We start from the raw sequence: 17,897 nt of genomic DNA, 5'->3' as shown, positions 1-17,897 counted from the left end.
GAGTGGGCTGCCATTTCCTTCTCCATTTTAAGTTTACATGACATCAGTTAATTGAGAGAATTTAATATCTCCTTGCTTTTAAAGGCGCAATTAATTTAAAAGGAAATCTCATTCAAGGAAACTAATTTGGGGACAAAACTTGATGATGGTATTTAAAGACTCTTAAAACTATTCGTACCAGTTGACCCAAAATTTCCCTCCCAGTAAAACCTTTATGCGCTAAGATATTTCTTATAGTATTACCTTTAATACTATAGTTTAAATTCAGCCTACCAGCCAAAAGCATAGAAATGACTATAGTATAACGTAAAGAACACCACTGGCTCCCCACAACTCATAAGCGCCCAGGTTTTACTTACAAGAGTCCTGAAAATGTAAACAGAGCTTTAGACAAAAATACTTGTTTTAGACATTATTGTTTATCTGAAAGATAAATGAATTTGAGGAATGATAGGATTATAGGTGATTTTTGTTCTCTTCCCCAAAGGGCTATATTTCTATTTTTTTTTAATAATTAGAAGAATCAAGGACTTTAAAAATCGTTACATTTTTTCATAAAATAGAAAAATGCTCATTATTAATATTAAATCAGGCTACAAAAATTCTATGTATAATAACTCAATTTGGAAAAACCATTAAGAAAATAGATCTTCAGAAGATAATACTTCAACTTTTTAACATTAGTTATTTCTAGGCAGAAAATGACTTATAGAAAATTGGAAAATAAAAGTATAAATGTAGAATAAACCACCCATATCTTTACATATATGTGTATATGTATCTATATGTTTAATATATGCATACATACAAATATATACATTCCCTCATACACATCTAGTATTATTTATTTACTCTACATGGCTTGCATCTATATGTTAGCATTGTGTGCACATTTTTCCTCAGTTATTTTTTGCAATACTTATCTTTATGTTCTATATTTTCACCAACTATAATTACATTTATAGTCAGAAAAATAATTTAACTCAATCAAACTTCAACACTTCTCTCCTCCTGGTTTTATTTTTTACTAAAAGTATCCATTTACCTGTTTCTCTTACATATTCCAATCTATAAAATGTTTTCTGATAATCCATACTTACTCTCTTCCGTAATACTTTGGTCTATTTTCTACCTATTGGGAAAGAGAAGAAGGATATTTATGAAATGGAAATGTTCAGAATACAACTCAACATTTTGAACACGTGACAAACTAAAGCATATATTAAGAGAAAGAATTAGAATAAGATTAGAAAAATCAGAGCCTGCAGTCCCAATGCTGTCAGCAGATCAACTCTTTCATTTGGACTGGTCACTTCATCTCCCAGGCCTTTTTCTTATCTATAAAATTGTGCTTGTAAAAACAGTTAGACTAAATTATCTTTCATTTCTAGGACTTTATGAATCTGAAAAAGAAAAATTTACATCGCTTTATTCAAAAAGTAAAATAAAACATCCAAAACCTTAATGCCATGGTTGTGTCAGAACAGACTGTGGCTTTCTCTCCCATCCACTCCCTTCCTGTTGCACCATATTCCCCATTCTGTTAACATCTCCATATAATCTTGCCCCTTTGTTTGCCCCTTCAGCTCTTCCTTCACCACAGTCTACCTCTCCAAGAGCTTTTCCTGGTCTGTGTGCTCACTGTATCTAAAGAAAGGTCCAGTAGAATAGATTCTAAGGAATTTTCCTGAGGTAGACTTAGAATATTAGACCTGTTCATTCAAGAGACATTTATTTAGTGGCAAATAACTGGTAGGCATCATCATAACTGTAATATGACAAACCAGTCGTTACTCTTGAGATTTACATTCTGATGATGAGAGACAGACAATAAGGAGGTTTGAAGAAACAAAACGAACAAGAGAATCGGAAGCAGTAATAAGTGCTATAATGAAAAGGAGAATGAGTAACAGCAAAGGGGGGACTGATGAGGTGTTTAGGTTGGGCGATCAGGAGACTGCTCTGAGATGACACTTAAACTGGGTCTTGACAGAAGTGGAACAAGGGGGTAGCTTATCGCAGTGGTCCATTGTAGGCACCGTGCACTACATTCACTGAGTTCATGCTAGGTGTTATAATTACATTTCTGAATTATTTAATGCTCACAATGAGATAAAGTATTCTACTTCATCCTCATAAGATAGTATTATCATTCTCATTACGCTGCTGAAGAAAACTGAGACTCAGCATGCTTAGGGAACTTGATCAAGGTGACCTGGTAGAACCCAAGGTGAAACTGGGATTCTTACTCTGAAGTAGCAAGAAGGGCCCAAACCCTTTGTCTATTTGACACTGATTCATCTAAATTAAATATGGCAGTTTCCCAAAGCATCTCAGTCTATCCTTTTGGGGACTATCTCCCTTCACCTCCACACAGAGCCTGACCACCAAGTTTAGGCGACCTACCCATGGGTCATCAAGGTCTGGTACTGTTTTCAGCAAGCTTGAGGTATTTATTCATATTTGAGAAATAAATTTTGCAGTTCAATGAAATGTATGATCTCTAGCATATGCTGCTGGCTTATCTAGCCCAGATCATTGTCTTTGAGCTATTTTTGAATTCTCTAAAATGCAGGTAACTGATACACACACACATACACTCTTCCTGTGTGGCAGTGGTTTAATTGACTTCTTCCTTAGCCCTCCTCAGGGGAAAAACAGGCTTTGTCTTTAAGTGCAATTTATCTCAACATTCCTTGAATCTCTATAAATATATGCTATTTTGACTTTTCCTTTAGAACTGATTATTAACATTTGCCTGGTTTTCTTCTATGAGAAAATACATTTTAAACACATGTTCATCTTCATTTCTGTAGGAGAGACACAATGTTACCATTTACTGAAAATTGTATTTATGTAACACTTTACCCTTTAGGAATCTTCTGTTGTCTGTTGAAATTGTAGTCAAGTCATTCAAATTCTCAAAAGTAAATTCCACCTGATTTGGTCTTGTTGCATAATTTCTCTGCTCATAAACCTCAGTGTGCTAAAAATATGCCAGCTGGTCCCCACAGCTACAGAGGAAGAGCAGGGCCACAAAACTATTTTTGTTTAAGAGCAAACCTTTGCTTTTGAGAGAAAAATTTAATCTTTAGGTCTTAAATAACTAATTTAAGGTTCTATAGTATTATATGATGAAATGTTTTCCAGAACAACTGTGCAGTGTTTATTCAAATTAAAAATATGTAAATCCCTGGTACTTGACTATAGAGGAACACTTGCAAATGTATATATGAAGATATGTATAAGAATGAAGCACAGTTCACAGTCATTTTAAAAATGGAAATAAATATACACCAACAGAGGAATAACTAAACTGCTTTACAGTATAAATGATATGCATGGCTTGAAGGAATAATGTAGCTCTAAAGGAACTAACATGAAGAGGTCACCAAGATAAATAACTGAATACAAACATAAGCTGTAATAGTGATACAGTATGGTACCATTTAGGAAAATCACTTGTGCATGCAATAATATATATCTACAGCATAGAGAGAGATCTGGAAAAATATATACCAAATTCAAATGATACCTTGAGGAAGCTGAGAGATAATTAAACTGAGAGGCCCCTGGGAAAGGCAAAATAGGACCTTAGGACTGCCTGTAAAATAATCTTTTAACAAAGAATATCACCATAAAAAACCAGAAATCATGAACAACTTTTGTACAAACTAATAGTGGAGTCTCAGACACATTAGAATGGGTCCCCCATTCTAATTTGGCATTTCCCTCAAATTGTGGTATCTTTGTAGGTGGCTAAAGATAAATTACCTTATTAGACATATGTGACCGAGGTAAAAACAGAGGAAAGGTCTTGAATATACTCTACTCATTAATGAAAATCTGGGACAAGTACAAGTAGTAGTGAAGACTAAGGAACTGCTGGCCCCAAATGGTGTGGCAGTCAGTGGCACTGAAACTGAGCAGGACTCTGTGTTCAGCAAACTTGCCATATTTACTGCAGGGCCCTCCCAGGTACAACAGCCTCTCCTTGTCCCCTATTTCTTGTATGTAAAAAAAGGTTTTAGTCTCCTAGGCCTTTCCTGAGTTCCAAAGAGGAAACTCAAGTAGGTACTAATCAGGGAAGAATCAAGCAGTTTCTCAAGTAGTAGAAACAAAAGCAGTCAAGAAACAGTAGCTCAGCAATAAAAGCACCCAAGTTCCCCCTCAAGGGATATACACAACAATCTGACATGTATTTTTGAGTTACTCTGCAGGAACTAAGGCCCATACCAGGCAGAGGCCAGTGACTATGTGCTGACCGAGAGTTAACGATTAGGATTCTTAAACACCACCCCATGACCTCACCATCAACCAATGAGAACAAAGTCATTTCCCCTGCAGCCCTCAGCCCAATGTTGCCTTAAAAAAGCCTTCCATGAAAGCCATTGAAGAGTTCGGTTCTTTTCATCAGGAGCTGCCCATTCTCTGCTTAGCTAGGCAATAGGTATTGTACTTTCCTTCGCCAAACCCAGTGTCAGTAAATTGACTTAGCTATGTTGCAAGTGTGGAGGCAAGTTTGGTTCAGTAACAGAGTTACAACCCAAGACAAATACAAATAGTGATTACTTATTTGATAGTTCTGCATTGGTCTACTTACTATATGCTTCCACTGATTGCCTAAGCAACCATCTTCATAAGACAATTAATTTTGGCCTTATATTGCTGAATAATTTTTTTCCTTTACCCAAAACATCTTGAATTAAAAGAAATTAGGTAAACATTGATTACCTAATAGTAAGTTCAAAACAATATTCACACACCAATTTACATCTTCTTTGCATTTTTATAATGGAACTGTCAATGTTTTAGGTAAACACTGATTACCTAAACAGTAAGTTCAAAACAATATTCACACACCAATTTACATCTTCTTTGCATTTTTATAATGGAACTGTCAAATAAAACTTAAATACAAACTAATTCTTTTTTTCTCTTATTTAGGTAGTGAAGAGGATCAGATCATGCCACTTTAGCATAAGGATTATTTTGAGCTGAAGGGAATTAAGAAAGAGCAAACACAGGAAGAGACACCTGCCCTCCCCATTTCTGTCTAAAACTAGGGCATAGATTTAACTTCCCTTTGTAAAGGCATCTTCTCCTGAAACAGGAGCAGAAGAACCTAACTTCAGAGACAATGATCACCCAAGATGACTTGAATCTGCATAATTAACCCTTACTAAGTAGCCCTTACTTACTGTACAGTTCCTAATCACCTTCCCACAACTTCCCACCTCTCTCGGAAGCCCAGACTCCTGATTCCTTTGTCTCTTTTACACACTTGAATATTCCTTGTTAAAATAGCATATAAGCCCTTGGGTGTAACTGCCTCTTAGGGTTTTCATTTACCTGCTTTGAGCCCCTCCTCACCTAAGTGCATATGAAATAAATCTTTTCTGTTAATCTCTCTTTTGTTAAGTTTAATTTGTAGGCCCAGACACTGAATTTAAGAGGATAGAGGTTTTTCCTCCCCTACATGTTTAGGGGATGTCTAAGGTATCATTATTTAAGCAGTGACTTGGGATAGTCTTTTCAAACTCACAGACACTATAGCATTACCCTGATAATCAAATTAAAGGATTAGTTGGTAATATAACCACCTTACAATCAATTTGAAATGGATTCAAATGAAATCGTACAAATGATTATATATAATCCTAAAACTAGTTTACTTGCAAGTAGATCAAACTGGGAATTTAAATGTTATATGCAATATAAAAATGTTTGTGTGTATATAAACATTTGTATGCTTATTTCTAAGTTTTTGAAGTTCATAATAATAGTCAAGGACCTTTTTTCAGACAAGAACTGGTTGAAGTCAATGTGGCTAAGACGTGATTTTAAATTAGCACTTGTGCTGAATTATATGCTTTGCTTTCTCTAATTTTCTGTATTTAGTAGGTAACATTTTTTTTATGATAGCATATAGTGGGTAGATAAAATGAGAAATGAGGAGAACAAAAAATTCCTAACTAAAAATAAAAGGTGCTCATAAAAGGTTTTGTAGCTTGGTCTGCATAAATGTTGTATGTCCTTCCACCACAGAAAGAAAACTTAATCTACCATTATTGAATATAACATAAAGTGCATAATATAAGAATTTGATAGCTAAACAGATGCCATTCTACAATATTTTAAATGTCAATGGAATCCATCAAATTAACATTTATTGTAGAACTTTGTAAGTAATGACCTACTTTCTTCATACATAAAACATTTTAATCAAATTCATCAAACCACACTCTTCCAAACTAAAGTCTTAATTCTTATATTTTATTTTCCACAAAAATAAAAAGGACTTATTTCATATAGAAGTATTTTGCTCTCCAAAGAAAAACTAAAAACAGCAGAAATTAAAATATATATATACATAATAATTGTTAATCCTCTCCCTTCCTCTCCCACAATAATATAGATTCATGTTTTGGATTACTTCTTTAATGAAACCCTATTCATGGCCATAGTTCAAAACAGTAGTTCTAAAAAAATGTTTTTTCTAATTTAAATTCAATTTTAAAAAATATATAATTCTGAAGACAAAACCACTAGAATAATGAACTAAAACAGAACACTTCCAAAATGTTCAGTGCTGTTCCTTCCTAACAGTGGTACTGACCTAGTCAGACATCAATACTTCCTTTTTGTTTATATTTGAACAATGGTACATAGAGGCAGCCTCTTTAAACTTAGTCTGGAATTCTATAGGATGCTTTCTGAAAGGGTATAAATACATGAAATGTTAAGGAATATGACCTTGGCCAAATATTATTAATTTTTCAGGTAGCAACCAGGAACAGGGGAGCCTGGAGGGCTGCCGTCTCTGGGGTCGCATAGAGTTGGACACGACTGAAGCGACTTAGCAGCAGCAGCAGCAGCAACCTAGAGGATGTACATAAAGCCTATATACAAAAATAAAAATGCTTTCAACTGTCAAAATTTTATTTTGTACTGTTTTTCAAAATGGCTCAGTTATCTGGAGGCATGAAAGAGGGAAGAGGGAGGAAAAAAGCTGCACTTGGTGCTTGCTTCCCACAATGGTAGATATTTAATTAAAGACTTATAAGTCAGTAAATACTCAAATCGAGCTTTGGATCTATTTTTACTTCCTATGTAAAAGTGCAGGGGAGGAGGACAGAGAATGAGGAGAGGATTAAAGGGGAGGAAGAGGAAAGGGAGGAGGAGGAGGAGGAGAAAGAGGAAAAGGAAGACTAGGAAGAGGAGGAGGAGCTAATTTAAAACAGCTCAAAGACAATGAAGACTAAAATCAGATACTCTGTAAGGATGTGCAGCATGTAGACAACACAGTTTTCCAGTGAAGAACACATTTTCCACTACATTTTCAAAATTATTGTTTCTTCTCATGCATTTTACACCACAAAAAAAATCAACATGGACAATATTATTGTTGTTTTGTCGCTAAGCTGTGTCCAACTCTTTTGCCACCCCCTTGGACTGTAGCTCACCAGGCTCCTCTGTCCATGGGATTTCCCAGGCAAGAATACTAGAGTGGGTTGCCATTTCCTTCTCCAGGGGATCTTTCTGACCCAGGGATCAAACCCATGTCTCCTGCATTGGCAGGTGAACTCTTTACTACTATGCCACCAGGGAAGCCAATAATGTGGATAACAGACTTCAACAAACCAAAAAAATAAATAAATAAAAACCACAAGAAAAAGCAGTGCCAGCACAGTGAAGGAGTGGGTACCTGTCAAAGAACTACATATTAACAAATGACATGTAGGGAAAAGGTGACCAAGAAAACAAGATCAAGAAGTGTCATGGAATTTACAAAGGCTGTCTAACATTTACCCTCCATTAATAGTAAAATCCAAATAGGAAAAGGAGTATGTCAAGGCTGTATATTGTCACCCTGCTTATTTAACTTATATGTAGAGTACATCATGAGAAATGCTGGGCTGGAGGAAGCACAAGCTGGAATCAAGATTGCTGGGAGAAATATCAATAACCTCAGATATGCAGATGACACCACTCTTATAGCAGAAGGTGAAGAAGAAGTAAAGAGCCTTTTGATGAAAGTGAAAGAGGAGAGTGGAAAAGTTGGCTTAAAGTTCAACATTCAGAAAACTAAGATCATGGCATCCAGTCCCATCACTTCATGGCAAACAGATGGGGAAACAGTGGAAACCGTGGCTGACTATTTTTTTGGGCTCCAAAATCACTGCAGATGGTGACTGCAGCCATGAAATTAAAAGATGCTTACTCCTTGGAAGGAAAGTTATGACCAACCTAGACAGCATATTCAAAAACAGAGACATTACTTTGTCCACAAAGGTCCATCTAGTCAAGGCTATGGTTTCTCCAGTAGTCATGTATGGATGTGAGAGTTGGACTATAAAGAAAGCTGAGCACAGAAGAATTGATGCTTTTGAACTGTGGTGTTGGAGAAGACTCTTGAGAGTCCCTTGGACTGCAAGGAGATCAAACCAGTGCATCCTAAAGGAGATCAGTCCTGGGTGTTCATTGGAAGGACTGATGCTAAAGCTGAAACTCCAATACTTGATGCGAAGAGCTGACTCATTTGAAAAGACCCTGATGCCGGGAAAGATTGAGGGCAGGAGGAGAAAGGGACGACAGAGGATGAGGTGGTTGGATGGCATCACCGACTTAAAGGACATGAGTTTGGGTGAACTCTGGGGTTAGTGATGGACAGGGAGGCCTGGCGCGCTGCAGTTCATGGGGTCGCAAAGAGTCAGACACAACTGAGTGAATGAACTGAATAGTAAAATAAACTTCTGGGCTCCTACCTTCCTCCTCAATTCCGTAACATTCTTGGTGGTATTGTAACTGAGCAAGGGCTTGTATGCCTACAGTGTAGAAAGCTAAACCCTGACAGTAGGTGTTTACAGTAAAGTTAGGGTATATGTCAGGGCTCCTAGCAAGGGAATAGGAGACAAGCCTCAGATTCCCACTTGGTCTTTGAGTTAGCACGTTTTTTCAAATAGGAGAAAGTGGCTAGGATTAATCATGGTCTTGTGATGTCTCTTAATCACAGTTTCCGGAGTCGAGATGTCTCAGGTTATGATTCTCTCGGTGGTAGTCCATGGCTCAGGGGTCTGTTAGCTCATCTTGCCTTGGATAAACAACCTAATTTGTACATTAATGATGATATTTATAATAGCAATTTCAGGACATTAATGATTTTATCAACAACAGTAATTTTAGTTATCTGATTCTGGTTGATCCATGTTCAGTTAGCACAGGTCGGGGTGGATGGTACTCAATCACAATATTTAGATCAAAATTTGAAGTATTAAGAATACAGGATGCTTTCCATTGTGTTTTATACTTTTTCCAAGAAAACACTAACCTTCAGCATGCCAAGCAGGATAGCTCTCTATGTGCTGTTGGATTTTACAAATTCAATAAAGAATATTTATATTTTTTAAAGCTCTGCAATTACTATATAGGGACTTGCTGAAAGCCAGGTATTCAGCTTCTTGATATTAGTTATTTTTTTATTAGTAGACTATATTAGAAAGGTGAATAGGTAAATTTGTAAAAATAAACTTCTTTTCCCACTATTTTCCCACCTTAGATTCAAGTAACTTCTAGTAGTAGGGCTAAAGAGGTGGAAACTATCAATCTGTTTACGTTAACAGTTCAACAGTAAAGGCATTTTTCTGGAATTGTGGATGTGATCCCTTTTTAAATGTACTTCTACATCAAGGCATCATTAATTTTTTTACACAGAAGCATAAAGATGACATTAAAATAAGGTGAAAGCAGGTTTTTGAATGGATAGGTTGATTTTTAAATAGTTGGTTTAATAACTCAATACTATTACTGAACATTCAAAAAGTGCTTTCCAGATACAGCACATAATATAAGTGTTAAATAAGGGATCATCATAATACCCAAGAGACATATGAGCATGATAATATTTTTTTATAGAGTCAGAAGTTAAGCTATAGGCTGTGTCAGCACAGAGGTAATCAGAACTGAAGAGTATGATTTCAGTTAAACTGCTTTCCTCCCACTCCTGTACCAAACTCACACTCTCACCTAGCAGAGCATGTCCTCTGAAACAGAATAATGTTAAACATGAGCTCTGTGTCTCCCGTTCGTTTACTTAACAGGTCTTTATTAAGCACCTATACTTCTGTGCCAAGCAATGTTCAAGGCACCTGGGAAATACTAGTAAACAAAATAGAGTAATCTCTCTACTTTCACGGAGCTATATTCAAGAAAAGGAAGAGGGCAATAAACATAATAGGTAACGAAATTATACAATATGTTACAGATTGAGAAGTGTTATGGACACAAAGATCGGTGAGGACTGGAAATGCTGGGGGTGATAAAGTATAATTTTAAACACAATGGTCAGGATGGGCCTCACTGAGATGAGGAGACTTGAAGGATATGAAAAAATTAGCCATGTGGATAGAGAAAACTTCTAGTAAGAGCTCAAGAGCATTTGAGGAATACCATGAAGGTTGGTGTGGCCAAAGCAGGACAGGAGAGAAAATGAGTGACAGAGAAACAGTAGACGAGCACAGCAAAACAAAGCAGATGTGGTGATTATACAGGGCCTTATAAGTCATGGTAAGACTTGGCTTTTACTCTGAAAGAGGAAACCAATGCACAGTTCAGAGAAGAGTGACATGATCTGACTGTAGTTTCAAAAAGAACATCCTATGATGAGAATTCAGACCAGGAGGGGAAAGATCAGTTAAGAATCATTTCTGTTACACAATAAGAGGGTAGAATAATTTAGTATGACAAATTGATTTCAATATATAGAAGTCTATTTCTTGCTAACATAGGCAGACCTCAGAGATATTGTAGGTTTGGTTCCAGAACACCACAATAATGCAAATATTGCAATAAAGTGAGTCTCACAAATTATTTGGTTTCCCAGTGCATGTAAGTTAATATTTGCATGCATGCTACTGTGTAATAGCATTACAACTAAAAAATAATATACATATCTTTATTTTAAAATATTCTTTGCTAAAAAATGTTAACCATCACCTGAGCCTTCAGTGAGTCATAATCTGGTGCAAGGTCTTATCTAATGTTGATGGCTGCTGACTGATTAAGAGTGGTGGCTGCTGAAGGTTGGGAAGCTGCGGCCATTTCTTAAAAAAAGACAATGATGTCTGCCTCACCCATGGACTCTTCTTTTCATGAACAATTTCCCTGCAGCATGCAAATACTATTTGGTAGTATTTTACCCAGAGTAAAACTTTCAAAGGGAGCCAATCCTCTCAAATTCTGCTTTATCAACTAAGTTTATGTAATATTCTAAAACCTTTCTTGTCATTTCGACAATCTTCACAGCACATTCCCCAGCACTTGACTCCACCTCAAGAAATCCCTTTCTTTGCTCATCCATAAGAAGTAAGTCCTCATCTATTGAAGTTTTACATGAGATTGCAGCAATTCAGTCACATCTTCAGGCTTCACTTCTAATCCTAGTTCTCTTGATATTTCTACCACATCTGCAGTTACTCCCTCCACTGAAGTCAAGAACCCCTCAAAGGCATCCATGAGGATTGAAATCAACTTCTTCCAAACTCCTGTTAATGTTGATATTTTGACCTCTTCCTGTGAATCATGAATTTTCTTCATGGCATCTAGAAAAAGGTGATTCCATTCCAGAAAGTTTTCATTGGCTTTGCTCAGATCCATCTACAGATATAAAACACATTTCTTAAATAATAAAGACCTAGAAGTCAAAATTACTCCCAATCCAAGCTGCAGGATGGATGCTGCATTAAAAGCGGAAGTGTCAGTTGCTCAGTTGTGTCCGACTCTTTGCGAACCCATCGACTGTAGCCCAGTGCCAAGCTCCTCTGTCCATGGGATTCTCCAGGCAAAAGTAGTGGGGTGGGTTGCCATTTCCTTCTCCAGGGGGTCTTCCCAAACCAGGGATCAAACTCACATCTCCTACCTTGCAGGCAGACTCTTTACCACCTGAGCTTCCAGGGAAGCCCACAGACATGAAAAAAACATTAATCTCATGTATCTCCATCAGAGTCCTTGGGTGATCAGGTGCACTGCCAATGAGCAGCAATATTTTGAAAGGAATAGCTTTTTCTGAGCAGTAGGTCTCAACAGTGGGCTTAAAATAGTAAACTACATTGTAAACAGATGAGCTGTCATCCAAGTTTTTTTGTTCCATTTATAGAGCACAGGCAGAGTAGATTTAGCATAACTCTTCAGGGCCCTAGGATTTTCAGAATGGTAAATGAGCACTGGCTTCAACTCAAAAGTGACCATCTGCATTAGAGACCTAACAAGACCCCTAACCCTGTCCTCTGAAGCCAAGCATTGACTTCTCCTCTCGAGCCATGAAAGACCTAGATGACTATTCTTCCCATGTAAAGATACGAATTCCAATTTTATTCACACTGAAAATCTGTTGTTTTGTGTAACGACCTTTGTTAATTATCTTAGCAAGATCTTCTGGATACTTGCTGTAGCTTGTGTATCAGCACTTGTACTTGCACTCTGATGTTACAAGATGGCTTCTTTGCTTAAACCTCAGGATCCAATCTTTGCTAGCTTCGGACTTTTCTTCTGCAGTTTCCTCACCTCTCTCAGTCTTCATAGAATTGAAGAGAGTTAGGACTTGGCTCTGGATCAGGCTTTGGCTTAAGGGAATGTGGTGGTTGGTTTGATCTTCTATCCAGACCATGGAAACTCTCTCCACATCAGCTATTAACTATTTCACTTGCTTATCATCTGTGTGTTCACTGGAGTGGCACTTTTCAGGAACTTTTCCTTTGCATTCACAACCTGGCTAACTGTTTAGCACAAGAGGCCTAGCTTTTTGGTCTATCTCAGCTTTCAACCAGCCTTTCCTACTAAGCTTAATCATGCCTAGCTTCTGATTCAGTGAGAGATGTGCAATTCTTTCTTTCACATAAACACTTAAGAAGCTATTGCAAGGACTATCAATTGGCCTAATTTCAATATTGTTCTGTCTCAGGGAATAGGGAGGCCTGAGGAGAAGGAGAGAGACAGGGGGAATGGCCAGTCGATGGAGCAGTCAGAAAACCCACATTTATTGATTCTGCCATCTTATGTGGAGGTGGTTAATGGTGCCCCAAAACAATCACAGTAGTAACACTGATCACAGATCACCAGAACAAAATGTCAACAATGCAAAATTTGAAATACTGTGGGAATTCTCAAAATGTGACACAGAGACACAAAGTGAGCAAACGCTAATGGAAAAATGGCTCTGACAGACTTGTGTGAAATGCAGGATTACCACAAACCTTCAATTTGTTAATGTATTATCTGCAAAGCACAACAAAACTAAGTATGAAAGTGAAAGTCGCTCAGTTGTGTCCGACTCTCTGCAATCCCATGGACTGTTCAGTCCATGGAATTCTCCAGGCAGAATACTGGAGTGGGTAGCCATTCCCTTCTCCAGGGGATCTTCCCAACTCAGGGATTGAACCCAGGTCTCCCGCATAGCAGGCGGATTACCAGTTTAGCCACAAGGGAAGCTTAAGAATACTGGAGTGGGTAGCCTATCCCTTCTCCAGCAGATCTTCCTGACCCAGGGATCAAACTGGGGTCTCCTGCATTGCAGGCGGATTCTTTACCAACTCAGCTATCAAGGAAGCAAAAACTAAGTATGCCCTGTATATAATTTCTAGGTAAGTATTCAGGTCCAGAACACAACTGTCCTACATCCAGATATCTTCCATCTTGTAGCTCCACCATCTCCTTGTTGAGAGTTCCTAGTTTTTATCTGAATCCAAGCAGAAGGTAAAAATAATTCAGAAGGACTTGGGTGGAAAGTTTTAATGGACCCAACATTAACCTTCACTTCTATTCCACAAGAGAAAATTGTCACATGGACAGGACTATTGAAAACAAAAAAAAGCTGATGAAATTTAGAGTAACCTTATTTCCAAAGAAAGAATGGATTTGGGTGGGAATCTAGCAGTTTCCAAAGTACATACCTGAATGGTAGCTATGGAGATAGTAAGAAGTGGTAGAATTCTAGACATGTTCTGGACTTATTCTGAAGACAGACCCAATAGGACTTCCTGATGGAATAATTGTGGGGAGATGAGAGAGAAAAAAATAAAAAGCAATCAAGGATGATGCATGGTTTGGATTGGTTCAACTGTAAGTAAGGAACTGCCAGTAACTGAGATGTGCAAGGCTCTGGTAAAGCAGGTTTGGGAAAGAGGATAAAGGTCAGTTCTCCGTTGGATGTGTTATATTTGGGATGCCCACTAGATAACTGGAGGAGGAGGTAGAACAGACGCTGGGTATACAGTCTGGAATTTGGGGAGAGTGAACTGGACTAGAAATATAATCAAGACCGTGTGATTATTCTATTCACATATAACTTTTTATTCAATGTTTTAATGTCCAATGATAAATCCCTCCTTGGCTCAATTATTAGTGAAAAAATCATTACCATTCTTTCTGCATTTTTAGCTACTAGTCTACTGGAAAGAACAATCTTCTCCCCTTTGTTTTCCTCTTTGTATTGGGGAAGGTTTTTCTTTAAGTAACATTATAGACTTACAAATTCTCTTTTCATTCAATGCATTGTAATTCATTACTATGATTCTTTCTGATGTCAAATTGTCCCACATTTTGCTTGTAGGAACTCTTCAAATGGGATCCTATGTATTTTTGACACATCCTCATCCACCTGCTTTCTGACATAAGATGCTCCCAGACCTCCCACCCCTATATTCTAGAATCAGGAAATTTCTCTAAGGAGCACTGACTCCTTTTAGTAGGAAAGAGTACTTGGAAACTAAAATCTGAGCACTGGTTTTATTCATTCTTACTGGGACATTTCTTCTAAGACCTTTCCATGAACTGAGATGGAAAATACATTTTAAAAAATCTGTAAGGTCATATTGATACCTCCAATTCAAATTCAATTCCACAGTGTATTTGTCATTTTCCTTCCATCCCATATTTGTATCTCCTAAAACTTTGGTTCCCCAAAATCCAATATAATTACTCCTTTGCTCTATCCTATGTTACAATAAGATAACTGCAGAATTTCTGAACAAGTACCAATAACAACAACAAACTAACTATAGCTAAAAGATCTTTTCATATGTTTCAGATCTTAGAATATTTCCTTCTACATCTGTATAGCCAAAACAATATGTTTAAAAGCTACTTAATTTGGATGATTTGTTGTCATTCAGTCGCTCAGTAGTGTGACTCCGTGACCCCACGGACTTTAGCATGCCAGGCTTTCCTGTCCTTCACTATTTCCTGGAGCTTGCTCAAACCCATGTCCATCGAGTCGGTGATGCCACCCAACCATCTCATCCTCTGTCATCCTCTTCTCCTGCCTTCAATCTGTTCCAGCATCAGGGTCTTTTCCAATGAGCTGATGCTTCACATCGGTTGGCCAAAGTACTGGGGCTTCAGTTTCAGTATCAGTCCTTCCAGTGAATATTCAGGATTGCTTTCCTTTAGGACTGACTGGTTTGATCTCCTTGCAGTCCAAGGGACTCTCAAGAGTCTTCTTCAACACCACTGTTGGAAGGCATCAATTCTTCAGCACTCAGCCTTCCTTACAGTCCAACTCTCACATCCATACGTGACTACTGGAAAAACTGTAGCTTTGACTATATGGACCTTTGTCAGCAAAGGGGTGATATAACGTTATGGATTTGTTATATTCACTTGTTTCTATTTGTATTCAGTTTTAGAGTGTTTTTAATCCTTTTTATTTAATTTGGTTATTTAAATATGTGAGACACTTGCATAGTTCAGAAGTAACACACCCTCAGAGAAGTCTCACTTCCACCCTTATCCCCTCTACACTGCTCCTCACCCACTCCTTATGGAAAACTATTTCACTATTACCTGGGTTAACCTTCCTGTGTTTCTCTTTTGCAAAAGATTTCTCCCTTATTTTCCCTTCTTTATTACTAAATAGGGACCATAATTACTACATATACATTCTGTATGTGGACATAATTCATATCAACTCATAGAATTCTTCCTTATTCTTTTTAGTATTATAATTTATTCAATCAGTTGCCTAGGAACATTTAGATTTTTTTCAACATTCTGCCATTACAAATAATCCTACAGTGAAAAACTTTTGAGTATACGCTATTTCATATTTGTACAGGCAATTCATCAGAGTTAGAGTAGAACTTGGACTGCTAGGTCAAATGATAAATGTAGATGTCAGACATTACAAAACTACCATATAAAGTTGTAGCATTTCACATTCCCATCAGCAATATATGAGTGCCTATTTCCTCACAGGTTTACCAACTAAGAGTATATTCTCAGCTGCTGGACGTTAGCCAATCTGAAAAGTGAAAATTTTCACTGTATATTTTAATTTGCATTTCTCTTATTATGAAGTTGAACATCTTTTCATATATTATCATGTCATATATATGTATCTCTTTTGGTGAACTATGACTTTTGCTTTTTAAAATCATGATTTAAATCTTCTATTAATGGAAAAATTACTTCAATAATGTTACAATGATGCCTTCAAACTTTGTTTTAAGAAGTAAAGAATAAAACAATAAGAAATGGAAGAATGTATAAATTCACTGAAAAGAATACTAACATCACTTAAAGCTATATTGTCTTATTCTATCCTGTTCCAAACAGCCTATTAAAAAGTGAGAAGAATGTTAAGAAAAATGCATTCAAGTTACAATTTTATGATGTTAAGTAGCATTAACAGTTAATCCCACAAACAACCACACCACTGAAAAAGTTCAAAGTTTGGGAAACAAATGATTGAGAGACATTTCATAATGGTTTCATTGCACCCACCTCATTAGTACAGGTAATTCTCCGAGGATGAGGGGCTTCTTGTTGCAGTTGATATACTGGGAAGTTAGAAAATAAAAGATGTCAGTTTCCCTTATGCAGAACATCTGAATATATTAGGAATCAAAACCTGCCTGCTTTTTAACTTTCATAAGAAAACTGTGGTACAGTCCTATTTGCTATTAAATTAAATTTTGTTATGAAAAAAATAAAGTAAGCCAAAGTATATTTAGTGAAAGCCCAGAAGCAAACAAATAAAAAAATTATAAGCCACAGAGTGTTACAACAACTCAATACTGGATATTTGGCTCTGCTCTCCATAATCTGGTCATTTATTTTCCTCAATTTTTATGGATATATTACATAAAGAATGTCTCTGTTATAAACAAATAATATTTGTGTATTTTAACAGCACATTATTAAGTGTCAAACTTGAAACTAAAATTAGGATTTATAGGCTAGATGTAACACATACACTGTTCCCCCCCCCCATTTATCTTGTGAACATATATCTTCAAAGATAATCTCTCCTAGAAACAGTTTCTAAGCCAAAGTTACCACCACTTATTTAACTAAGGTAAATGCAGCAAGAGAGAATTCCAACACCAAATAGCTAGCCAGAGGATAATTTTCTGGACATCTGAAAATGGACTCATGAAAAACTTTATCAATACCATGACCTTCTAAGGGCTTCCCAGGTGTCTCAATGGTAAAGAATCTGCCTGCCAATGCAGGAGGTGCAGGTTCAATCCGTGGGTCAGGAAGATCCCCTGGAGAAGGAAAGGCAACCCACTCGTGTTCTTGCCAGGATAATCCCATGGATAGAGGAACCTGACCGGCTGTAGTCCATGGGGTTGCAATGAGTCAGACAAGACTGAGCACACACACACACGTCCTCTAAGCCTCACTTCAGGCTTTTTGACTTGAAACAAAGAAAAAATCAAAAGAATGTATGGTTATCAGAGAAAGTGTGTTTATGTAGGTCTAAGTTTATCTCTTGGAGAACATCTGTTTTCTATTTCTACACATATAATCAACATATAACTGAATTTAATAGTGTATTTATATACATAGACATTTGGTCAATGTAATATCTGGGACAGCATCTGGGATTGTCAAATAAT

The 17,897-nt window shown here is 37.0% G+C and overlaps 1 protein-coding gene across 3 annotated transcripts in view; it reads right to left on the bottom strand.

The window, feature by feature from the left end:
- CHN1 (chimerin 1) overlaps nt 1-17,897 on the bottom strand; it is a 202,106-nt gene that overhangs the window by 129,573 nt on the left and 54,636 nt on the right. For 2 of the 3 annotated variants that reach the window (XM_070803164.1, XM_070803162.1), the window contains exons 4-5: nt 16,777-16,832; nt 1,101-1,132 (exon numbers count right to left, since the gene is read on the bottom strand). In XM_070803164.1, coding sequence (XP_070659265.1) covers nt 1,101-1,132; nt 16,777-16,832 — 88 coding nt within the window. The remainder of the gene's footprint in view (nt 1-1,100; nt 1,133-16,776; nt 16,833-17,897) is intronic. The other variant, XM_070803165.1, reaches the window with a different exon arrangement.

Source organism: Bos indicus, chromosome 2 (genome assembly GCF_029378745.1).
Source record: "Bos indicus isolate NIAB-ARS_2022 breed Sahiwal x Tharparkar chromosome 2, NIAB-ARS_B.indTharparkar_mat_pri_1.0, whole genome shotgun sequence".
Classification (NCBI taxonomy): Eukaryota; Metazoa; Chordata; class Mammalia; order Artiodactyla; family Bovidae; genus Bos; species Bos indicus.
This window is presented reverse-complemented; position numbering and strand designations above follow the sequence as displayed.